The 26,395-nt window shown below is 42.0% G+C and overlaps 1 protein-coding gene across 2 annotated transcripts in view; it reads right to left on the bottom strand.

Moving 5' to 3' along the window:
* FSTL4 (follistatin like 4) overlaps window positions 1-26,395 on the bottom strand; it is a 240,491-nt gene that overhangs the window by 94,558 nt on the left and 119,538 nt on the right. For both annotated transcript variants that reach the window (XM_069772285.1, XM_069772286.1), the window contains exons 5-6: window positions 16,188-16,378; window positions 12,520-12,640 (exon numbers count right to left, since the gene is read on the bottom strand). In XM_069772285.1, the coding sequence (XP_069628386.1) occupies window positions 12,520-12,640; window positions 16,188-16,378 (312 nt within the window). The remainder of the gene's footprint in view (window positions 1-12,519; window positions 12,641-16,187; window positions 16,379-26,395) is intronic.

Here is a 26,395-nt window from a genome sequence, read left to right as displayed (position 1 = left end):
CTTGGTGGGTGTCCACGTAGCACTGCAAGATGAATGCATGCTATGTCCATTATAAATTGCTTTCATCTTCCATTCCGCTATAGTCGTTGGATGTCGATGCATTAGTTACGACCCACAGTGCCTGTTCATCACATTACACTGAAGTATTCAATAAATACCAATTAACATATTGGAGTCTTTCCATGAATGTATCTTGCCTGACTTGGAGTGGTGAATGGGTTCATAAAAACACATCTTAAAACAAAATAAGGGGGATAATAGCAATTCTGCAACAAATTTAGACTCATATTACATCTCATATTTTAGCAGATGATTGGTTAGTAAATTGCATTAAAAGCAAAACTCTTATCAGCCCTGCTAGAGGATGCATTACACCTTGCAGCAGACTCCAAACCACTCTACCCGGGAGAGAGACACGTATTTTTTGTGGTTTATATTGCACTGAATATATACTAATGGTGAACCCCCCCCCCCCCAATAATAGTTAGTGTTAAAATAAGTGGAGATATGCTCTCTATAACAGTCAGAACACGTGTCCATTTTATACCTTCTTAAGCCTGTAAATTACCATATGGGCTTGCCTTAGGGGCTGGAGGTGATTTTGGTGGCTACCACAGTGTTACATGAATTAAAGACAGGCAGTGTAGCCTTTTATGCCATTTACTGCAGGAGAATATGGCACAGAGCTCTTTTTGTTGCTACAATAAACTGCAGTCCCCTGAAGAGAAAAGACTGAAGGCAACAGCCTCTGATATCAGTAATGACCAAATGCAACCAGATGTTATCACTACTTCTGAAACAACTTTGCCTCCAGGTCCTACAGGAATATAAACCCTAAGTGATGCTTGCACATCAGCTACAGATGTCAGGACTGCCATGCTCTTGTTTGGGGTTTTGGGGTAGAAAAAGGAGTCTTGGTTCCATCCAGTTTGGTCTGTTCATGAATCTGGGTTGCTCTGCTGCAGGAAGCCGTGCAGGACGGGAAGGTCCATGCCTCCCATCCCAGCCAAGGCATCCTCAACAGGCTACTACAGTCTTTCGCTGTCGGACTAGCATATTCAAGAAAAACACATTAGCATTCCTAAGAATAATAAAGAAATGAGATCCCTGTCCTGCCAATCAGGCCCTGCTGGATGGTTCATTTTTAACTTCATTGCTGTAAACTGCAGGAAATTGTAACTTTACATGTGGACTTGTACCCACAAATGAGTAGTCATCCTTTAGAGGAACGCTCTCCCGGGCACGTAACCCACCAGGTCTTTGGAAAGATGCTGAGTAGCAGGCAACACAGCATCTCATTCTCCAGCTTCACCATATAAGCATTAGCAAATGCTTTTCCTCCAGCTCCCAATTTTAGTAAGGGCATTCAAGAGGGCTGTGCTAATGGAGATAGGTTAGACACCCAGAGCAATATTAAGCCTGGACCAGCTGTAATAGCTCTGCATTTCCTCTCGTCAGATTGCCAAGGGCTCCGTACACAGCTCCTGAATTTTCATGGCAGAAATGATTCCCCCACCAGCAATGGGTTCCTTAGATCAATAGCCTTTTGGAGGTGAGCAGAATATAAAAGGGAGACATTTGTGCAGCAAAATTTTTACGAGTCTAACTGTAAGAGCTATCAAATAATAGCTGTGAGAACGTATATTAAAAATATGCATATAGTGCCTTTGCTGTAAAAACAAACAGTGCAGTGGCACTGCCTGAACTTGGCCGATACAGTGTCATGCTGGCAATGGCTCTTGTGTTTTCACAGACCAGGGTCAAACTAAACTTTTTTTTTTTTTTTGCTTCCACATGTGAACAGCAGGACAGCAATCCTGGCTGCAGGTATGGTTTCAGCAAAGGGGGTGTGATGGAAAACTCCACTTTGTGGTAGCACCGAACACTGGGGAAAGCTCAATTCTCTCCACGATTAAAATGAAGCATGAGTGACATGGAGAATGAGGTCACAGAACCAGACAGGAGAATAAAACCACAGGGAAAGTCAGTCTGGGCAGCGTCTTTCAGGAAAAACTTCAAAATCAGAAGGCAATTTCGGCAGCAGCTCCATCAGACCGGAGCCCTGCACTGAAACTACATTAAATCAGGCTGTGGGAAAACCCTGTGAAACACAGTTCATGTCGAAATACAGCCTGAAAATGTTTTGAATGTTACCCTGGTCTTTCAAGCTCTTGATTCTCCTATTTAATTTCATATTTAAAAGGTGTGTATACCTTATGAAATCACAGGGTGAGGATATTTTTATCCTCTCTTTTCACCCTGCTCCATTTTTGGTGCTTTGCTTTGAAATTACTGTCATTCCCACTCCCTTCTCTGTCCCTCTCTGCACTCCATCACCACTCCAGCAGTTTTGGGGGCTGTGATGCACAGTGCTGCAAACCGGTGCTGAGTTTCAGCTGGCCACAGAGCAGGACACTGCTCCAAGTGTTCCAGTGTCCAGGAGGGTACCCGTGACCTTTTCTAACACGTTATTCAGGTTTGCATGATGAACAGAATGACAAATAAAAAGAAAAAAGCCCCATATACTTAGCATATTTCTTTTCTTCTTTTTGGTAAATCATGGTCACAAATTACTTCTTTAAGCAGCAACTTTCTAATAATACTGCTGGGATGTCAGTGTCTGGACTCTGGTGAAAGTTATAGGATCTAAGTGTGGCTTAAAGCATGAGTTCAGTGGGATCTGTACTTACTGGTTTGCAGAAAGACAAACCAAAATTCTGCAGATGTATTTTATATACTGCAGAGGGAAAATCTGACGGCAGAAGTGCTTTGGAAGCATGGCAGGCCTGAGCTCCGAGTTATTTATTTCTGCTGATGGCTCTTGATGTTCTTTCTGAAGTTTTGATCATCAAGAAACTTGAGAATGAGCTTTTTATGATGGTGCTAAAGACAGACATTGGCAACAGCTGAGTTTCACCTCAAATCCTGATGCACTGAAGCATCTCCAAAGCTTTTCACTTTTCTCTATAGGCTAGCACCTTTTTTTTATTCTTTTTGGAAGTATTAAAGCAGAACCAACCTTTGAGTTCAGCTTATTCAATTTCCCACTGCTATTTTTTTCAGTTTCTATCTGGACATCCTGCATTTGTCAAGGAGATTTTCTCCTGTGAAGAACATGAAATAAAAACATCTCAGCTGTGGCTCTACATAAATCGTATCATTGCACTGGGGATATGTACTGTACTTGGTAATTTTCTGATGGCTGCTCTGGCATTTTGATTAAAAAATTAGCACTGCAGCTCTGTAGTGCTATACAGTATCAATAAAGTAGGTGCTAAATGAACTAAGAACTGGCTGACGGACAGATCTCTAAAAGCATTTCTCAGAGGGGACCACTCAAGCAGGGCTGTTTCTAGTGGCACCGCATGAAGAGTCATCCAAAGCCCAAATCTGTTCAACATCTCCATCGAGATCTGGAACAAACACAGAAATCCCAGCTGACACTACGGACACCAGAGAGTGAATGAAGTGGAAGGCAGGACTGATGTGCTGAGCTTTTTGGGTTGGCTAGTAACCTGCATCCGTGCACAATAAAGTATTTTAATAGAACCATGTTTACAGTTATATATAACACATTGACCACACGTCCAGGAATGAGGAATGCAGGACAGAACTATAAAATGAAAACCAGATGAGGTAACTAATCCTGCCTTCACCTTTAGCAGGGAAAACAGTTTGTAAGTGAGAAAACACAACAGTGGCCAAAGACCAGCGTGATCCCTGCCTGGATGCTGAGGAAGGGTAATACGGGAGGGAAAGGGTAATACAGAAGGTTTTATCCTCTGCACCAGTGCTGGTGGTACTGAACCTAAAAGGCACCCCACAAGCTACACAAGACAAATACAACATGAATCAGGAGTGGCAGCTACAGCAGACGAATCTGAGACAGATGTTAGATAAACTTCTGATATATTAAGGAACATTTTTGGCCTTAAAAGCTATGAATCTGCTCAAGTGGTCGAAGAAAAGATGAGGAGCACGTAGATGGAGAAGCAATTCAAAGCATCCATGAAATGCCTGAAAGGGCAAAGAGAGAACATCTGCAGCAGCTTTCCTCAGATGAAGGCAGATTTCAAAAGAAAAATACAGCTCTAACAATTACCCGTTAGGAAAAACGGGTAGAGAAAACAAGAAACAAGAGGAAAACAGAAGCTAAGATATTCCAGTCTGTACATAATAGAACAAGATCTAGGAAAGTGTGCCGAGGATGCTACCATATCACGCTTTTGACTTCATGCAAAATCTTACACATTTTAAGTATGATTTTCCCCATTTTTAGTGAAAAGGTGTTTTTACTTCATGACTATGCTGCATTTGCTTCACAAATTCCTCAGAAAGATGCACTTTGACTGAAAAATAAAAGGAAATTCAAAGCAGAAAGTTTGGGTCTGATTTTCAGAAATGGCCTCTGGTTTTGCAAGACCAGAACAAAGCCATAGGAAAGCCTGCAATTCCTCATTCCCAGCTCAGTGAAAATGCAAACTGTACTTTTTAGATCCTGTCCTGGTTTTGGCTGGGATAGAGTTAATTTTCTTTCTAGTAGCTGGTACAGTGTTATGTTTTGGATTCAGTATGAGAAGAATGTTGATAACACACTGATGGTTTCGGTTGTTGCTAAGTAGTTTTTATACTGAGTCAAGGATTTTTCAGCTTCTCCTGCCCAGCCAGCAAGAAGGCTGGAGGGGCACAAGGAGTTGGGAGGGGACACAGCCAGGGCAGCTGACCCAAACTGGCCAAAGGGGTATTCTGTACCATGGGATGTCATGCCCAGTATATAAACTGGGGGGAGTTGGCCTGGGGGGATCGCTGCTCAGGAACTAACTGTGCATCGGTCAGCGAGTGGTGAGCAATTGCATTGTGCATCGCTTGTTTTGTATATACCAATTCTTTCATTATTAGTATCGTAATTTTATTATCATCATCATCATTATTATTTTCTTCCTTTCTGTTCTGTGAAACTGTTCTTATTTCAACCCACACGTTTGGGTTCACCCCCCCCCCCCCCCCGCAATTCTCTCCCCCATCCCACTAGGGTGGGAGGGAAATGAGCAAGCGGCTGCGTGGTGCTGAGCTGCTGGCTGGGTTTAAATCACAACAGATCCCTACCTACATGATCTGAAGGTGCACATGTATGTCTAGGACCATCAGCCATTTTATGATCTCACCAATATTTGTATTTACTGTTCACTGACGTAATTTTGCATCTGCAAGCAACTGAAAATACTATTATTTGTGTATGTGAAATTGCTTCAGTGAACATTGCCGGTACGGATCAAATAATTTTTTGAGAAATGGTATTTGCCTGGTTTTATGCGCCAGTGAGTCACTCATAAGTACTTATAAATATTTAAATATTCTACTCCTGCAAGAGTGTGTGTAGACATTTGATATGGTTTGTACTACATCACCTCTGAAGCACTACTCCACATTGCAAATTCCTGCATTTAAAACCAAGATTAACAAATCAATGCACCCTGAAAAGCATTTTAAAATCACCAGTACTATGTATTCTGGTAAGTTTTCTTTGCAATTTGTAAACAATAGATTTCCAATAACAACTTGCAATTAGTTCATTTCTCTTATTCAGTCATTACATATTAAGCCCGTTGACGTTTTGCAGATAGTTATCTTTTGAAATGAGAGATATTTGAAAAAATACTAGAGTTTGGTAATTCACACTCGAGTGTACTGGTTCCGGTGCGCAACCAGTACATCAGAAAGAAACAGCAAAACCAGTGTCAGATACTCTCCTTGCCTTTTCCTGAAAAAATCTGGACAGCAATTCTTGACCAAAGATCATGGAATAACAATCATTTTAACCATGTCTACATTTGCCATTAATTCTGCCAAAATTTTATTTCAGGAGACTTTTAATTCAAATCATAATGCCAAAGTATATAAACTAAGCAGAGTACAAAACTGAACAGCAAACCTGGTTAGATGAATTAACGTCTGGTCTCAACGTGGAAACATTCCCATTTTTGACCTAAGGCAAACCATGTCCCTCTTTCCACTGGTAAGCATGCATCCACATGCAATGTATTTTTTCTTGATCTGAGCATTCTTAGTTTTTTCCTCTGGAACCATATTTTAGCTTTTGAAGCATTTTTGCTTAGACTAAATTTGTCTTTCTTGCTACAAATTAATTCTGTTTTGTTTTTTTTCCTTTGAGAAAATACCTTTTACTTTGTTCAAAAAGCAGCAAAACAATTGAGAATACACAACAAAACCTGACTCTGACAGCTGTTTTGTGGAACTGCAAACAATGCAGGGCACTTTGCTGGAGACCAGTGATACATTCTAGACTTGAAGCTCAGAACTGAGGATTTTCACAATGGGTAGAGCTTTAAAACAAAGAAAAAAAGAAATCACCTTTTTGCAGAATATGTTTCTTTGATAGCAAGGGAGAAAGAAAAGCAAAATCAAAGCAAGAACATTTTCCACGTTCAAAAATTACCTGCCCACTAAAATGGAGTAAGGACAAACTCACTTTGATATCCCCAGCTGAGGCATCCTATCAGTCAAAAATTACTTTTCCAGGTGCAACAGGATCATTCCTAGTGCTCAAGCCAGGCATCTTACACTCCATTTATGAGCAAGGCAAGGAGCCAGGTGCTTCTGAAGATGATCTAAAAAGTCTAAACATATTGAGCAGGGAGATCCCGAGAGCTGATCAAAGGCACCTCTGACCTGGGGCTCAGCCCTGTGCTGCAGCACAGGCATCAGCCAATGCACAGAGACACCCTGAGCACTGGATTCTCTATCTCCACTTTGCTAAGCTGCTGTGTCTACCTACAACTGCCAGCTCAGTCCTAATAAAGCCTAAAAACCCGCTGTAGGATCTTGGCTCGGCTGCCGAAACACTGGTTACTGGACGCTGTTGCAGTGACTTGGGTGCTTGTTTTTTCTTGTCATCCCTGCTCAGCCAGTCTGCACCTGCTGCAGAAATCAAGCTAAATAGTTTTAAATTTCTGCTGTTTTGCTTGATTTTCAACTTTTAGTTTTGCTTTTTGCTATAAGATTGCACGATTAAAATAGTCATTCCAGAAAATGCCCACTAAGTTGCCGTTATCCTCAGTAACACGGCTGCACATCATTCCTCAAGGCAAGCAGGAATGAGCTGCTTTGGCCAACTGAAGAAAACCTCATTTCTTTCCTGAGTAGTTCACATCACCTCTAACACTGCCTCAATCCTAAAGCAGAGGCCGACGCTCCCCTGCTTGCTAAGACGTGTTTGAAGTTTAGATATCACATAGCTCACAGGAGAAGCAAATCAATGTTGGTAAGCTAATGAATTATTTCCAAGTTTGTACCAATATCTGCAGCAACATGAAAGAAAAATCACATATCAGGGAGATTACAGCTGAAGAGGCAGAGCATGGTGCACAAATTGTCAATATTTTAGGACTATGATTTGATCCTGTAGATAACTGTTGCTACAACACTGCTTAAGAGAACACCTCAAGCAAAACATTTTATCTCACAATATAGTTGTCCAATATAATTAACTGGGCTTGACCAATCTAGCTGGAAGGTAGCAGTAACAAATACCCAACCCTACGTGCCATGCCATCGAGGAGAACAGCTTTGTAAAGATGTGAGTAAACACTTCATCTGACATGGAATTTACAGATGCAATTTCTGCTGGAACAGCTGGCTCGCTAGGTGTACGTGGAGTACATATATTATGGACGTATTTTTCCAAATACGGGTATTCCTTTTCCTCACACAGAATTTATTTATCACCTTCCTTAAGGTGAGATGTCTATCAAGAATAGATAAATTTCTGAAAGCTTCCTTCCTCACTCAACAACTCCCTCTCCCGCTTGACCCAACAGCCTCTTTTTAGGTTTCGTTCCCTCTTCTGCAAGGTAGAGCTTAGCTTTTCCCAGGCAAGCATCAGTCTCCATGCTTTTGGAGTAATGACAAAGCTCTGCCCTAAAGTAGTTTCCAGCAAATCAGAAATATGCACACCTCAAAAATCAATATATACTCCGCACTTCTAAGGAGCCTCTGGAGGATGCCTGGAGGGGTCAGGGATGGATGGTTCACTCCTCTACACCATGCGGTTGCATTGCCTGGCAAGGAATAAAGCTACTGGAGATTTCAGGATCACTCCAGTAAATCTGAAGCCAGTCCAACGCCATTCACTGCTGCTTCTCTGCACTGGCAGTGATTTATCCAACACTCACACCCAGCCCAGGCTCCCAATACATTTTTTCACCCAGTTCATTCAAATTCACCCTTCTCTCTGGTTGCGCAGTCCCCAGCTGCAGTGCTGGGAAAGCCCCAGGACACGAGTCCACGCCGTGGGCTGGTACCATCCGCCCTCCCTGGCTGTTATCCAGCATTTCCCTGACCTCCTGCTGAAAGCACCTATATAGCAGTTTCATATTTCTCCATTGTGCTTTTTCGATAAATTTTAAGGACAGGTGAAAAAGGAAAATCTGAATCAAAACAGAATCAGGGAAGAAAGCAAACTCCTTTTAAAGACTGTAACAGCATTGTAAGAGAAAGTTTAAGAGAAGAGTGCATTGATCCTGTAGCCTCTTCGGCATTCATTCCTGCATGAAATATACTCCTTCTAAACAATATTTGTGTTCTTTAGATAATAACGCATCCATAGACGATAACATATCTCTCATCTTAGAGAAACAGCAATTTTCTATCTACATGTAACGTATATGCATAGACGCTTGGGAAACGACGACTGGACTGAAAAATAAAAATTCATTATTTTTCTTTCAAATTGCCTTTGTGGGCTTTTTTGGTCGAGATATGACATCAAGGATCTCAAAATGTCGCTGCAGAGCCACTAGAAACCGTGTGACACAGCAGCCTTCAAGGGCCACACTGGGAAGCACAGGGTGACCTCAGTAAGCCACCATGGCCTCAAGATGGGGAAATTATCTTGGGGTATAATTTCTAACCTGACCTAGTGAAATACTCCTGGTCTTTTATGCAAGCTCAGTGAAAAAGCTTTCTAAACCCAGCATGCCCTACTGGGAAGAGCTGCTGTGGGCTAGCAAAGGTGCTTGCAAAAGGCCTTTTCTGTGCTTTCAAAAATGTAATGAAATGCAAAGGCAAGCTGTGAGAAGCTGATGTTGGTTAGGAGACTGCTCTAATTGGCAATGAGCTAGAATTTAAGGGGATTTTATCATAGGGTTAATAACTTCTTATTAGCTAAACAATGTTGACAAGATAAAGCCATTTTGATGAAATGCATGTTTTCCTTCTCTTCGACATATTTGTATTACAAATTGACCTGTCCACATTGATGATGATATAGATCTAGAAGATTACACTGATTTTTTTTTTCTTCAGCTAGGCTTTCACATCTGCCAACCTGCTACTTTCCCATTAGGGAAGACAACAGGAATGCCAAAAGTGACATGCCTAATTCTAATGACCTCCAGTCAGATACGGTTCCAGAAGTTATATCCAAAATTCACTCATCTGAGCATATTTAAAGCATGACTCGGCTAGGTGATGTGCTTGCAATTCTCCAGACTATGTCCATGCTGATTCATTAGATGCATGCTCTGCTTTAGGTCTTGTGACAACTAAGCCTTTCATTTATTACTCATTTATTGGATCTTTGTGACGGTATAAAGAAAAGACAACAGACAAATATACTTGCTAGTACTCTGTTTTTGGAATGTGAAAATCTTGAGATCATCATATTATTTTTTTTTTTCCCCAATTATGGTCCTAAGCCTGCTTATCTAATAATATTTATTAATAAGAAATTAGAAGACACCTACAAATTGTTCTTGCCAGAGCTGCCAGGAGACCATTTCATCCGTCTCATATATCACTTATGTATGATTAAGGTGATTTGAAAAGCAATGCTTTAATCCTATGTTAACAGATATTTCTAGTCATCCTCATACACGCAAGCAAACTCCTAAAAGTTGTATTCTTGGGATTCAGGAACAAAAGAACTTTCAGAAAATCAGAAGAAAGTTGATAGGGTTAGTAGTAGGGCTGCCATTTCTGTCCATAATCCAAACCTGTGCATTACGATGTGTATGCAAATGATTAGTATGATTAGAAATTATTATTAAAAATAGCACATATTAGATGTAGTGCTTGTAAAAGTGAAACCACATTTCAGAAAAGGTAAGAGATTGGATTTTTCTCATCCATGCGCTTTTCATTCATTTACAGCTGATCAACATGGATGGGGATCAAAACCACCCTTTGAATCTCTGTGGGTCTTGGAGAGAGACGACGGGTCAAGAGAAAGCAAGAGACACACACGGAGTGAGAGAAAGAGACCACTTTGTGGGTCTGTAAGTTACAGAAAGGCTGTGAGACTCTTTAAAATGAAATGCAACTTCTAAAGCAGCACAAGAAGGACAAATTGGAAAGCTCTTCACATTATCAAGGTCATCTTCAAACCTTTCCAACACTGCAACACTATACCAGAGCACGGTGCGCCAAAACAGATGTAATGGAGTTTTTGAAAGGATAAATTAGATAGAGACTTTCTGATGTCACTGAATTCTGGTAATTATGTTCCTCAGCTTGCTGAGCAGCCATCCCCACAGCCTGCTGCCAGCATGCAAAAATGAGTGGCTTGGGTGAATTTCAAGCAACAAAAGAATCACCCAAATGGGCCAAAAATACAAAAAATGGGCAGGATGTTGTACCTTTATACTACCATTGCCAGCCAAATTCTGGCTCAGAACAAAGCAGAAATTTCATAAACACTTAAGGACTACAAACCAAAGCATGCACTTAAGACAAATGTTTGAAGTATTTTTGAGATTTTTTCCTACATCATGTAATAAAGTAAGGGAAAAAGTTATACTTTCACCAAGCACTACCACTTGCTTACAGAGTCCCCAAAATTTCAAAAGTTGCAAGCAGCGAACTTTGTTTTTAAATTAAAAGCTGATGAGCCATTAACCACTCTCGATAAAACCAGAGATTCTGGGAAAATTGAATTCAGCTTCACGAGAACAATTCTTCTCATATACAAAATCCTTTTGATAGACATTCATTGTTACGCCTTAGGTTTTGTTACAATATTTTTGCAGTTTATCGATTACTATCTCTATTCATTGGGTAATATTTTGTACTTGTCTTATTTTCATGGCCTACTTAAAATTCACTGAACCAAAAACTCGTACAAATGACTCTTGGAATTTAGCTTCGAGCTGCTGTGACTTTGAGAACCCATTGATCCAAATATGCTCCCAAATAACTGCGTGTCAAGCCTTTATAGCTGGGTTAATTCACTTTATGGCCTTCTTAATGTATGAGGTTTTATGTTTTACTGTATATCTGCTGGTTTGAGTGTGCCGTGTTGAATTAAATGCATATGTGGTTCAAATAGGTCCAAGGTGACGACTGGGGCTAATTTTAAAGCACTTTAAACATTATTATCCAAAGTTGTTTCTTTTAATGAAAAGCTGGAAGTCAAGAAAACAGAAACCACTCTCTTTAGAAAACAGGATATTTGGCAAAAATAGAGGTTCTGCATTGGCATCATAGCTTGCCAAAGAGCATCAACAAGGAATGTGGTGGTGCAGGGCACATGGTGACTTCTGCGCACACCAAGCTTTTCCCACCAAGCAGGCACTGGAGTAGGGTGCCCTGGTTTAGAAAATGAAATCAAGAGCTACTGAAATTACTTTGTCTATAAAATGCCTTTTGCAAAGATTTGAGAATCCATCTTAAGAGGTAACTGGCTTCTTATCGGCTCTTTGCCTGCACTCAACAGTTCAATGATTGAATCCTGCTTCTGTTTAAAGAGTATTAACCACATACAAGTACCCTGTAGCTCACATATCCTGATTATTGAATAAACCCCCACATTTTCTGTCTGTCTTTTTTAGTATCCCAAAGGGACAGGCATCAGTAAAACTTTCTATCATCCAGGTGAGTGAGACAATGTGGGCCTTTTCCAGGGAAGGACTTCAGTGAATGCTTAACTTAAAGCGTGAACGTAAAGTTATGAAAAAAATTGGGATAATACAAGTACTGTTTTTTTCACACTGTTTAAGTAGCTCAGTGATCTAGGGATCCTTGCAAATGGTGCTGAGATATGTACTGAGATTGAACACCATAATCCACTTACTAACACAGAAACAAAATGTGGAAAACATCATTCCCAAGCAGAATATTCAGTAAAACATCTTCCCCACAGCAAACTAACTCATTACCACCAGACATTTAGACAGGTTTCAACCCTTGGGGTTACTCAGAAACCACATACTCAGGTCTACAGACCTGGCCAGTTCACCAACATCTCTCCATTGCCATCAACAAGAAGCACAACAAAATACACAAGAAAACCCCCACAAGCCCCCCCCACTTTTACCAACCTCCTAGTTCATGCTTGTTCTTTGGAGCATAGTAACCTTTAGAAACAAGCCTTCCATAGTATTTTCATGGCATTAAATACAAAAAGAGATTATCTTTGCTGACCATGTCTGGGAAGATGACATTGCCATGACAGATATTTGCATGCTTTCAACACCCAGGACAGACAAAAGCATCGGCACTCACGGAAGGCCGTATAGAGCTCCTGCAGGGTTAAGAGGCCGTCATTGTTGTAATCATCAAATCGGAGAAGGTCTTCTAGTGTACAATCCAATAAATCATCTTCCAGGTCCTCCTCCTTCATTAGCTGTAGCAAAGAGAACAGGTAATCTTACATATAACATAAAGCTACAGACTGCCATCCTGGCTCACCCAGCAGATTTTCCATTAAATGACCTTTGGGGAGATATATCTATATATATCATCTCTATAGTTAACATATTTGCTTTGTATCAAGATACAACTGATATTTGCATTCCTGCAGCACTTCAAGCTTTAGACTAGTGAGAGTGAGGAGCCTCTTCCTTCAGCAGCAGCACAGAAATGCACTTTCAGTTTACAAAAGTTTGGAAAAATAAATATGCAACAGGGAAAAAGGAAAGTTTGTTTTTCCTCTCTAGGTAAGGACAAAACTGTATTCCTTGCTTTTAGAATTAGAGTGGGCAAGAGTGGATGGTATATTCAACACTAACGTGTTTTTCCAGCCCCTGATAGTTTGTTTCTTATGTATTCTAAACATTTCACACATTCTACATTAAAAATGAAGAAAGCTTTAGAAGTCATACATCCAAGTTAGCAAATAGGCAAAATCAGACCTAAGCACAATGAAAACTTTGGGTTCTCTGAATTTATTGTAGAACATGAAGAAAATTGCTGAAATATTGCATCTTTTGAGCAGGAAGGCTTTTTGCTGTAGTCCAGGGACTCTTTTATTTACTATTCTAGTCTTGGCCCATTATATTGAAGCAATTTAAACTAATAATGCTAAAAAAATGACCCTTCACCTAGCAAGTAAGAATGTTCAATAAAAGTGAGATCAACCATAACTTCCAAGATCAATCTTCTAAAGATGGAAATTTCCCTTTGTCTACCTTTGTATTGAAAATTGATTAACTTTTCATAAGACTGACAAGTTTTTACTAGTCCTTTTGATTTAATGTCGGGGAAAAAAAAAACCCACCCACAAAATACTTCAGCTGCAACAAATTCAGTAGATTTATGAATCTGACTTTAAAATACATTAAAGTTTTAAATGGAAATAACATTCCAATTACCACTGTTGTTAATAGCCCTGCTACCCATGGCTGCAAAACTTCATAGGCATTTCATACTGCTGGGTCTGGACAGAAACAATTCAATAGGATGTGCCAGGGGGCAAAGCAGCTCTAAATAGAAGGAGATGGACCATCTGCTGCCACTTTTTTTCTCAAAGGAATTCTGTCAGAGAGAAGAAACAAGTGGGCAAAGATCCTCGCCATCTCCCAGTGCTAGGTGCTGCCCCAACACAGGACTGTCCTCTCTGCTTCCAGTTTCTCCTTTGGGGTGAATACCTTTGCAATGAGCCTCTTAAAGATCCCCCTTCAGGTCTTAAAAATGACTTTTTTCTGCAGCAGTGCACATTACCTGCCTCGAGTTTTTCCTTGTAGACAAGGTTATAGTGCTCGGGAGACTATTTTTCTTTTAAATAAAACAAAGAAAATGCACAGCAGCAGCTCATCCAGCAGCCAGAGAGAAGAGATCCCACTGCACCACATACATTTCAGCTGCCTCTACCCATGAGCAATGAAATTCTCATCTTTGGAGGAATTTTAAAGTTGCAGAGAGCTTCAAATTAAAGAGCCAACACAAATCAATCAAAAATCTACCTAATAAGGCAAGAAAAGTTCTGTTAAGACTATAAGATAGAAAACTAAAAATTGCTCGTTACCTAAAAAAAAAAATCCCTTGAAAACTGGTGAATAAACCGGTCACGTAAAAGCACAGGAAAAATCATCTTGTTGTTAGAGCTAAAAAGTAAAATAAAGAATTGACATGCTACATGTAAACTGTAAATGTTGCTGCTCCGAGAGCCCCAGAGTTGCCCTGCAGACGTGTCCTCAGCCCGGTCAGGACTTCAGCCACGCTCCCACCAAGGGGCCCAAGATCAGTGCCACTTGGCTCAGGATTAAAAGTATTCATGGCTTAGCTATATTCTGCATTAACTGGCATTATTTTGTCTTTTGAGAGGTGATCGTGCTGTCAACTCAGCAATGCCGGTGGGAAGCCTTTGTGAAGGATGTTTGGGTGAGAGGGCTTACCTTATTCCAGTCCATCAAATCGAAGGGGGCTCCAGAGGTGCAAGCATGTTTACCGATTTTGGTAACAGTGAGAAGAATTAAAATAATAGTAGCCAAGGTCTATGCTTGCTCTTGTGAGAGATACCTAGGCTCCAAGCACATCTGAAAACAAAGCCCATAGTAACTTTGTGGCAGACCTTAGAGTGCTGAATCTTGCTCTTTTAAAATGCAGGTCACTGTTTCTTCCTAAAGGTAATGGCTTGCAGGCTGCCAAACCTTTATTTCCATGCAAGTTGAGTTTTAATATCCTGACGGAATAAGTTTCATGTAAAAAGGGGAAAAAAAATTGGAGAGTAGAACAGACACTTAGATGTCACTATGCAAAAGCTGGCTTTGAATGCAGATAAAAGTGTTTTCTTATACCTACCATGCCTTTATAAAAAAATCATCGCATTTAGATGAAGCATTGTATATATTCATAGTTCTGAGATCTAAGGGAATTTACGCTGACACTTCGCATTGTGCAGAAAGGATCGTGCATCATGCGTGTCAACAGCCTGAGGATTAAAATTCAATGCGAACTGTCCTACACAGGAGCGAGCTCGGGGAGGAGCATGCTTGCGTCTGTCCTCCTGCTTGCTCACAGCTTGCATTTCCACGCTGGGACTGCAACGCACTTCATGTTCGCTGGGAAGCGTGAGCGCCGATGAGAGGCTCCTGCAGAGCAAAGGCGGAAGGGCCAGCTTCGGAAACTGGAACAGGTCCCGGGCAGGTATTGGCTTCCAAAAGGCTCTTAAAAGGGATTTGCTTCTAATTCCTCTCACAGATGACACCATGAAATGGAGAAGACAAGATCTTCCCAAATCTGGCATAATGCGTTTTCTCATATTTACAGGACTGCTTTCTCAGGTCTGCATGTATAAAGACCAAGTTAAGGACACAGAGTAATCAGCTCGAGTGCCTGGGCCGCATGCTCGGTTCACTTTACCAATTAGATGAATTCCAACAGCACAGCATGCCCGTAATTAGAAATAACAGTTTTTTTCAAGCTCTCACCTTTTCTGTCGTCATTAAGTTCTGCTAATCAACATTTCAGCATATGCCTAGGGATTTGGGGAAAATAAACCTGTTAAAAAATATTCCAACTTTGCTGTCACGTTACTACATGCTAATCCACAGTCCAGAAGGCAGGGAGGAAGAGTTAAGAGATTTCTGCCTAACTTACGTGCACCTAAAAAATCCAAATTAAATCTCCCCAAGCCAGCTAGCTGGAAATATTTCAGAAGATGATGGTTAGCAGCAAGGATTAGTATCTATTTTCAGGAGCATGGATGACACTGCAAAGCTGCCATGTTTTTTGTTTGTAGAGGAGCTTCAAATGTTTGAGACAACACCATCTCCCCAGAGATGCCGAGAGACTTGCACGCCGCAGTAGATTTTCCTCCTTTACCTGCTGCCAGCCGGACAGTTACAAACGACTGTTCTCACTAGAGTGCTGCTGCGTTACATTCAATTCACACTTTGAATGAAAAATGAAATCCACTTCATAATTCCATTTTCATTGAACAATAAACCCACCTGAGCCAGTTCAGAGCTGCTGAGATGCCCATCACTGTTTATATCCAGGTGCTTAAACATATTTTCAACTAAGAAGCGCTTCTGGGATACTCTGTCCTCAGCGGGGCTGCTCAGCGGGCTCTGCCGATGAGCCTGCAGGTCCAGGAGGATGCTTTTGAGCCGGCTGTAGTCTGCCATTGTACAGGTGTCACCTGAAAGATAAGACCGCATTACTGGACCATGTATATTTGCCTTGTTGTTTTTAAAGGACTGAGCTCCTAAAGGGAAAAATAAGGCACAGTCGAAGACAGGCTGTCTGCATATACAGCACCACTCAGCTCTGCACTTGAGGAGCTCCTGTAGTCATTACCTTTTGTAATAGCTGGCAGTTTTTCTAAATCCTGCTGTCAAGGATGCTCTCCAGCATGTTACCTTCCAGATTATAGGGCTTCAGTTACAGACTTCCACACTCAGCTTCGTAATCCTCACCCATCTCAAAATAGCTCTACGTTTTTTTAAAGATAAAATAAATTCACCTATCCTCTGATTATGAAGTAAAAAATAAACCTGGGGAAGCTGATGCTTAGCAAGTGCCACAAGCATAAATAAATGTCACCCCTGAGTGTCACCCTGGGCCAAACATGGGGCTGATCTTAAGGAATCCTTAAAGGCAGCCCAAGGTGGTAAGATGGCCAGAGGGAGGGCAGTGAGGAGCGCGGGGTTGGGGGAGCCCCTGCGGCTGGGGTGTCGCTGGTGCCTGTGCACATCACCCCGCTGCAGACTGACATAAATGCTTTCTTCAGCACTTGACCAGGGAAAAAGGTTATTATCACAGAAAAGCCCTCAAGCCACTTGCTCTGAAGTGACACTGGCTTGGCTGGAGGAATCAGACTGAACCTCCATGACCCTCAAAGCTCCTGCTGTGCTCGCAGCAGCCAGCTCTTCCATGCTTCTTCTCCAGGGAATGCCTTGCTCTGATTTAAGGGCATCCTCTTAAAGGAGAAACGTATCCACATGCCCAAAGTGGTATAAGATGTTACAGCCCTTTTCTGCTCAACTGCTGTCTGGCAGAGCTTGGCAGAATGAAGAAGAGCAACTGCCTTTTTTGTGCAAATCTGTTTGCTTTAGTGCAGAGCCCAGTGGCTGGTGCCTTGCAGGAACCTGGCTGGCTCTGCCTTGGAGCGGACCCTGAAGCACCCTCATGCTCCAGCTGTCCCTAACTGTGTGGGCATCAACCATCACCCACCAACAGTACGGACACATTCAGCTGTTCCACTTAGACGCCCTTTTCTCTGTAATGTGTTTTCTCTGTAATGTAGATGCCCTTATTCTCTAGAATGGTGGTTTTAAAACTACTTTTTATTTTAAGTCCCATCACTGATCCTGTTGGATTAAATCTAAGGGAACCTGGTCTCACTTCAGTTTAAGGAACAATACCCTTGTAGATCAGCTCCTCAGAGACTCCAAACGTTATTCCTTTGAAAAGTAACAGAAGACTCTGGCATGCTGACAACTAGTGTTCCTGTCCTTTTCTTGCTGAGCTGCACCATTTTTGGTCCTCTGGTCCTGCTCCAACCGAAACCCAATTAAAATTCCAGGTGGGAGGCATTTCTCTGAGAGCAAACTCATCTACTGTCAAGATTTTTTTTTTCACCCTTCATATTTTGTGCTCACAACTTCAAAAGCACCATGACTTGAGAAGGTGAGAGAGGACACAGAGGCAGGCCATGCATTCACCAGTCAGGTCAGCGCCCTATTGCTACACAAGCAATAACTGCAAGACAAGGCTTATTTTCCACCCTGAACTCAGACCCTTCTAGATTTGAGAGCTTCTCACTGCTCAGGGATATTAAGCAGCTGCTAAATTTTTCCTTCTCTAAACAACCTCCAAAGAGCTCTTGGTCCCACATGGGATCAGTCTCATTGAAAAAACAAGGCTATTCAGCTACTATTAGTCTTGTTTATTATTTCTGTTCCCCCCACCCCCGCCCCACTGCAACCATGTAATTTGATGGCTATTGTGAAGGCAGTATGAAGAAATTTCTTTCTTCCAATCGCGTGCTTATTTAAGAGAAAATTTGATTGCTATATCCAGTGTAATCAACCAATTTTGCAATCCTGTTGTAAATACCATTTTACCTACTGCAATAATAGTTTCTTCTGAGCTGAAGTTTTCTTTTCAGTCAAATCTTAATCCCAGAAATGTATCTAAGGCTAACGAAGACAGGGAAATCCATTTAATTTGCTTCCACCTCTGTTTCTGCTTTGTGGTTTCAATTCGTGAGCACAAGCACGGCGACAGGCAAGCCACATGGTGACACTCCTGTCAACTTTTGCCAGCAGTGTACACCAAAGCAGCTCTTCCTTTACGCCCTCCAGACCTCTCACCTTCTGCAGCTAGGTCTTCTTTCCCAGATACTCCCTAACTATTGCCAGGGGCAGTCCTTTCCCAGCCTTCCTCCCTTGCTGGCCTTCTCACTCACTTCCACCTTAACCCTCTTTCTGACCACAAAAGAAAGAATTGGAAAAGGACCTAAGTGCTTCTGAAGTTCCCTCATCTCTTCTAACTGCACCTCTCACTTTATTAAGCTTATATTGACAATTTCTCTGGCTAACAGCTATCCCTGGCACCAGTCTGATACCATGCGCCTGCCTGGAGAATTAACTGGGTGCGAGACTTCTTTGAACACTGAAGCCTCAGCCAAAACTGAGCACAACTGCATGTTTAAACAGAATTTCCAATACAAATTGTGTGTCAATGCAATGGCAAAATATAAGTAATAAGTGCAAGGACCAGATGTTTGAATCCAAACACTGCATCTCTACTCCCGCACGTGTGGGACTGGACCAGGTCACCCACTGGTGACACAGCCAGGCTCTCAACTGTGTTGCATGGTGTGAGCCAGGAGACAGCAATCTCCTCTCACTGCATTACAACCCTCCTTGATTTTTCCATGCTCTGAAAACAAAGCCACCACAAAACCGCTTTTCTTGAAAAAGTACACACTGATCTGGGCTGCAAGACAGCCCAAGGTAAGTGTGCCCAGTTTGGGACTTTCAGAGGGTCACAGCCATGCTGCAGCCTCCAAGCAAACATGATGGGCACAAAGAGTGATATAAAGGAAAGTACAGAAGACAGAGTTGGTGACAGCCTCCGGCAGCAATTCCCAAATCCTGCTATAAACTCACTTACAATACTTTTTCCCCCACCACACTACTGTCCCGGGTCAGGGACCATCCACCCCGCAAAGCCCCATCGTGCATGGCAGGATAATGCCATTCCACTGCATACGCAGCAAAGAAAACCAGCAATAAGACAATTAGGTCTCCTGTTTAAAAAATAAGTTCAGTTTCACATGTTGTTAACACACGCCACAGTCGGAAGGTCAGAAGGTGCTCTCAGCCCCTGTCAAAACTGCTCTAAAACCTCATTACCATCACTTCCCTCTGGAGAAAACTACACTCTTCAGCTCTGCTGGATACAGATCCCTCGGCATCTCTCCCCAGTGCGAATGTGACAGACTCGGCAGGTCTCGCACCTTTGAACATTTTCCCCTGACATCTCAGGGTTGCAGTGAAGCACAAGCAGCCCCTTCAGAGTGCGGCAATGTATAGCTGCCCAGCAACACGCGACACACAAAGCGATGAGTAAAAGCAATAAAGTTCTGTCTCAAGGGTGTGAGATTGATAGTTTGTGCTTCTTCGGCTGAACTAAAATATTGACAGGAAAAGGCACTAAAACTGTAATATATATATATGCATATATATTTATATGTATAATTTATATATGTAATCTCACTGTAGTGGAAAAACGGGGAAAACCACTTAGGTCAGAGAAAATACTCTGACCTGAAACTCTGGTTTTATAGTAAGTCTGGCCAAAGTGTTAGTTCCAAAATCATCCATGCTTGGGAACTTTGAGCTGATGTTTTGCTGCGTAACCTGGACCTAATGCTACTTCCAAGCCAACCTTAAGGCACTGGAGCCACCAGACATGGATGCTGGAGGCACCGTATAAAAAACACTGCCTGCTCCTCCACCAGGGAAGGGAGAAGACACATTCAGGCAACTTGAACCATTTGGCAAGCCAATGCTAAGGACAGCTCTCTAGGTTTCCGGCAGCACTGCCACCTCTTGCATGTTTGCTGTTCTTCCAGGTGTTAAAACCATAGCTGTTAAACAAAAAGAATCACAGAAAAGCCATCTGCATGCCCTCTCACTTATCCTCATTCTTGTCTCCGCTTTGCTAAGTGCCCCCAGCAGTTTCCTTTGCAACATGAGCTCATCATTAGCAGTTTATCTCATCTCAGACTGCTCTCATCAGTAGGTCTTGTTAATGGATGTCTCTCAGCTTGGCTTCCTTGTTAGGGCTTCCCTGGGGACTTGGATTCTGTTCGTAATTGCGACCAGCTCAGACAAGTTTTGTATTTCCAGAGATGGCTTGCCTGGAAGTGGGTCTCCCAGCCGGCACGCCAGGAGGTAACCACCACCACTCTTCAGACATGGGTTTTGAAGGACTTCTTCTCTTCCCCATTTTTGAACAGCAGAAATGCCACCATGTGTTTTAATCACCTGTGCTGTACTACTGCCAGCAGATGCCCTGTCTGTACTGCCTACCGATGTGTTCAGGGCACCATCCCCACCACATAGCTGGGGGAACCAAGACACAAATTTGGCATGAGCTAAAACTGCTATTCTGTCCTCCATGCCCTAAACTAATTCTCTACTTGATCACCTTTCTTTACTACTTTATATGAGAGCTGGTTAGAAAAAAGTCACACATGTTGCTTTTCTATCTTTAACCATGATCCCAGTATGATTTATTCTGCTGACTCCAGAAGAGGAGAGCTAAGGGCATACTGGAGGCATCTGACATCAAAACTAAAATGCTGATCATCTAACACGGGGTGGTTTTTTTTCCACATGAGATTTAATAACATAATACCACTATCTTTGGATTCCAGCTTAGGAATTTAAAAATAAATAAATAAATAAATAAAAATGCTACCTTCACCATTTCAAAAGACTTTGTATCACTTCCACTGATGGCCACTCTACTTTCTGAACAGAAACCTAATTTGCTAGCAATGCTTTGTACAACAAACACAAGGCCTCCCCAGGAAAAGCTGCACCGTTTTTGTCCTGTGGTAGGATGCTCTGGGCAGAGATGCCTTTGTTCACATCCCACTGCTGGAGGTCAGCATGTGTCCCTCCTGTGAGCTCTGCATCTGACTTTGTAGCCCTAAGAAGAAAATGCTAGTGACTTTCAAACAAACCTCACATAAGGTGCAGCTCCCTCCTGTGCTCTTTGGATAAAACTTCCATATACTTGCCACGCTCAACAGATAGAGATTTCTGGCAATTTTTTTTTTTTTTTTTTAGAAATGGACCATTAAGTACACCCTCCAGCAGCAGCCTGCAGTGGCTTTCCATCCCCAAGCCTTACTCCTGCAGCAGCCACAGTTGTGTGATATAGGATGGAGCCAAAAGCAGGGAACCACGCTGCAACACTCCTGGCCAGGGAAGCCCACGATTCCCCCCTCCACACTGGGGAAGATCTCTGAAGAAACAAGTCCTTTTTATCTGTTTACAGATACTTTCAAAACCAATGAAGTCTGGCACTGTTTGAATTAAAAAAAAAAAAAAAAAAAAAAAAGAGACAGGCAAAGAAAAACAATAAGACAGAAGAAACATAAAAGAAAAATCCAGCGTATTAAGGTCTGATTGCTAATGTGTGGCCAGTAACTGTCACGTTTACATGCTCTGCTCACTTGGAGCAATGCTGTTTCTTGCTCTGTTTTGCAGTGGCTACGTAATTCATCCTGTTTAGCACTTCTGCATGCTTTGGCAGATAAAATATTGATCAGCCTGCCAAGAAACACAGAGTGCCATTCTGTTTTCATGTCAGAACTCAGTAATGAACTACATTTATCAACAGCATCCTCTCTGTGAAAGGTCAGTGGTGAATGTGGCTAAATTGTGATGACAGATCATTAATCCAGTTCCCTCAATAATTGCCCTCTTTAAGAATTTTACTCCTGGTTTCTGTGAATTGTAGCAGGTTTTTACAGTGGGATCCCTGAGCAATCTTCAACCCACTTCTGAGTCAAAGCAGATAACAGAGAAACAGCAAGTCTGGGGATTAAGTGTCCTTCAAAGGAACACAGTTAACATAAAATAAAAATAAAGCGAGGAAGTGCAGAGCTTGCTTTGATGGGTAAACTAATCTCCCTGTAAAATATTATTGTGCAAGGTGCCTTACAATGCAATGATTACTAGAAATGTCAGTACTTCTTTATATATCAAAAATGATCTGGTAACACCTATAGAGCACCAATCTCCAACTCCTTGGTGTACAGCTAACCTGACAGTAGGTGTGAACCTAAACATGTACAGAAGCCTTTAAAGGATTTGAGCCCCACTGGTTACTGAGCTATTTTTCAGCACAACTACAGGGGCTGCACGAATGGCAGGTGGCACCTGCAGCTCTTCATAAAATCCCTAACAAAACCTGTGCAGTCATTAGCATCCAGGCTAAGTACAAGAGTATGTGATTATCTGCACAAGAAGGTATACATGGAGATTTAAATTTCTTGTGGCCCCCAAAAAAATCTCTGGAGGAGGTTCCCCTGGGCATGCCTGGGCACAGCTACCCAAGGCAGCCTGCATGCTCTCAGGTCCAGGCTCTGGCCCTTGAAAATCTGCAGTCGTGCCGCTAATCCCAACAATCCCAACCCAGGATTAGACTCGGTGTGCTATCACCGGAGGCAAGTTAAGACATCATGACCTGGCATCCTACACAGAGCTGCCAGACCTGCCTGGCTCCCCAGATCCCACACCATCACCTGCCAGGAATCTGCCCGCACCGGCAGGACCGCGCTCCTGCTCACTGCTGCCACAGGGGAGTATAATAATCATAACCCAGTACAAATAAACCGCCACCAAAGGTGAACTCCAGCGGCACTAATTTTCAAGGCAACCCTTCACCATCACCAAATGTGGTGATAAAGAGCAGTTTGGAGCAGGCTGAAGAGTGTCATTTCTTAGGCAGGAGGCACTGGGAGTGTCATTTTATTTGACAGTTCCTCTTAGACTGTGCTGGCTATTTTTGGCTGTTCCTGTAGCAGTTTTCTAGCTCCAGGAAGAAATTCAGTGCAGGAGAGGGGAGCACTAAGCTTTGTTTTCTCCTCTGTATCCATGGGGCAAAAAAGATGTGGTTACCAAAAAAAAACATTTCTAAACAAAATTAAAGGGATCTGAGAAAGGTTTTGTTTTCAAACAGCCCATCCTTTTATATGCTTTACTCAGACTTTACCTGGTATTGTTAGAAGCATCAGAAAAGGACTAAACTAAAATGTTACGGGATACAAATTTATTTATTAGCGTGGCTCCTTAATTCCTGTGCCGTTTACAGCTAAATTACCTATCAGCAACAGCCCATTTTCACGCATACAAAATGAAAGTGTTGGCATGCCTAAACTGCAAAAATGTGGTCCCAAAACATCAGACCTCTGAATCAGAGTGAGATGATTATGTGAACTCTTTACACCAATAATCTGTGGCTTTGTGGCCTGCTTGACTTGACAGAGCAGGTCTACACAGGGACAGGAAAATTAAAGATTACTTCAGTTCTTCAGGGGTCTCGTTGTAAATCCCCATTCCTCCATGCAAATTTTCTCTCTCTCTCCTTCTCTCCCTTCCTCTTCCTTAAATTGCTCTTTTTTTGCACATGCATGGAGAGGTTGGATGGACTTTCCTCCTACTTTTCCTTTGTGGTTGGAAAGAAGGAAAAAACTGCTTTTCTCAACAAGTTGCATGAACAGATTCCTCTCAGCAAGTGTAGCAGCTCACTGCAGTAAGGGAGAGGAGAATATCGAGAAAGCTTTGTGAAATTCAGAGACTTCTTGCAATTCAGAGACATCTGTGAGTCTTGAACCTTCCCCGCTCTGATTTTTATAGGCTACAAGTACTAGGTGTGAGTAAACCGATTTAGGATGAAGAAAAATTAACCTAAATCTTAAAAGTCATGATACCAACTATTTGACTTTTGGTCACTCAGAGAAAGCTTCTTATAAAATACCAGGCAGCACTTTGCAGCAATTACACTGCAGGTAACAGCACTGCAATGTTTCTGTAATGTCTGATAATAACGCAAGGAGCATCCTGCTGCCTCCAAAGACCACTGAAGACCGTGATCTTTACCGTCACTGTGCTCATGCACCGTGGACATGACATTTAGGCAAAGCTGGCTAATCACACCGTGCTCCCCGCACAGTGCTACCTGCCCACCTACTTTACACGCAGCTAAACGCCTCAAGGGCTGAGTACCTATTTTATTCCTGATCTGAATTTACAAGTTAAGTGAAACTCTAGTAAAGTTCCTGCTAAGAGGAGCAGATGTTTAACATCATGCAAATTCATGAACATTAGCAATCCTTCAGCTGCTACTGTTGAAAAAATTCAATTAACAATAAAAGCCCAAACTAACTTGCTTATCTTAGGGATATGTTTTAGTTAATAAGATGTACATTTATCAGATATCCATATAGAATTTAGCAGCAACTAGGAGCTCACCTAATATATCACAGAAATGGAATGGAATATATACCGTGAAAAAGATACTATTAAACAATAGACATTTACAACCTGGAAGAGTTAAAACTTGCCTCAGTGTATATTTATTTCAATATTTCATTTTATTACAAGAAAACGCACCTGTCTATTACTCCGCAAGCTTTTAAAATATATTAAGAACTTACAGCATCAGAATATAAATTCCCTGTTCTGTAAACAAAAACTCTATTCCTACCTTACACAATTACCTTCCCAACTGCATAAACCTAAATGAATCACATGCCTTAACCTCAAATGCACAGGAAAAGAGACAGGTGGATTTGCAACCTTTCTCGGGAAGCCCAAGAATTACAGCTTGGTTTACCAAGTCCAAGAGCAAGTTCTAGATTTGTATCCTTCCCAGGAGGGAGCAGGCAGTGGTACAGGCAGGAGATGTTAGGAGCAGCCCCAGGGGAGGGAGGCAGGAGGAAGCTTGCAGGTGGGAAAGCGTGTGATAAATGTAATTTATCAAGTGCCTATCACCACCTAGGCGGTGTGCCACAGATTTATAGATTTTTAAAGCCAGAAGGGATTGTGTGCACGCTCTGACCTCCTCCATTACACAAGCACCAAATTCAACGAGATTTTCCCTGCAGCAGCTCCATAATTTGTTTGCTCTATAGCATACCTCCTAGGAAGGCTTCCAGCCCTGATTTAAGCACATAAGAGTAATTTTTCAAATGATTACTTAGTCTCAGTGGGCAAACATTTTATTTTTAATTTGTTTAGCTTCAATTTCCATCTACTGAATTTCGTTATGCATTTATCTGGTACATCAAACCGTAAGTCTTATATCCCATACGTCATCTTCCCAGGTTTGCACTGATGTTGGGCTCAGCTCACGCCTTACCTGTCCTCTCCGATGAGCTGTGGGATACAGCGGCTCTCGCTAAGGTAGCTCACATTCTAAATGGCTGTTTCTTTTCTCTTTTCTGGGAATTTTATCATCCCGCAGTGGGCAACAAAACAACCATGGCCATGTTCACAAGAACCTTCAGCTTCCAGTCAACAGTGGGTGGTTCTACCAAAATTCAGTGCCCACCACCTGAGCTGGCTCAGACCATTCGTGGTACTACAGGGTGATGCTCCACTACCCACAGAGAGCCCGAGCCCATTCCCAAGCCAGGGAATCAGAGAAGATTACAGTGGACAATTGTTCTCATCCCACCAGGACATCTCTCCCAAAGATGCACTCAGACAGCGTTCCCAAACACTATTTAGCGTAAAGAAGATGTAACTAACAGCAATGCCTGGGCAAGTTTTCTATGCGACACCATAAGCAAACAAGGCTATTCCTACTGCTGCTTTTATTGTTCGCTGCCTACTGAGTATAAGCTGTTATTTTCTTGTTAAAAAATTAAAAATATTTGTCAAACCAAAGAGAAGAAACAATGCACGAACATCAAAGCAAATGAAAAAGGAACACCATGCAGTCAAGGCAAACAACTCGCAAGTAACCCCTACACCGCTCATCCAAACTATTCTGTAAGCGCAAATATAGTAACAGAAATCACGAGTGAATTATGCATGACTCAAACAGAAAACTGGCTATCTCTAATGATTAATTTATTTACAACACAGCCCACTCTGCTATAAATCTATCACTTCACACAGAG

Source organism: Haliaeetus albicilla, chromosome 27, assembly GCF_947461875.1.
Source record: "Haliaeetus albicilla chromosome 27, bHalAlb1.1, whole genome shotgun sequence".
NCBI classification, from domain to species: Eukaryota; Metazoa; Chordata; class Aves; order Accipitriformes; family Accipitridae; genus Haliaeetus; species Haliaeetus albicilla.
This window is presented reverse-complemented; position numbering and strand designations above follow the sequence as displayed.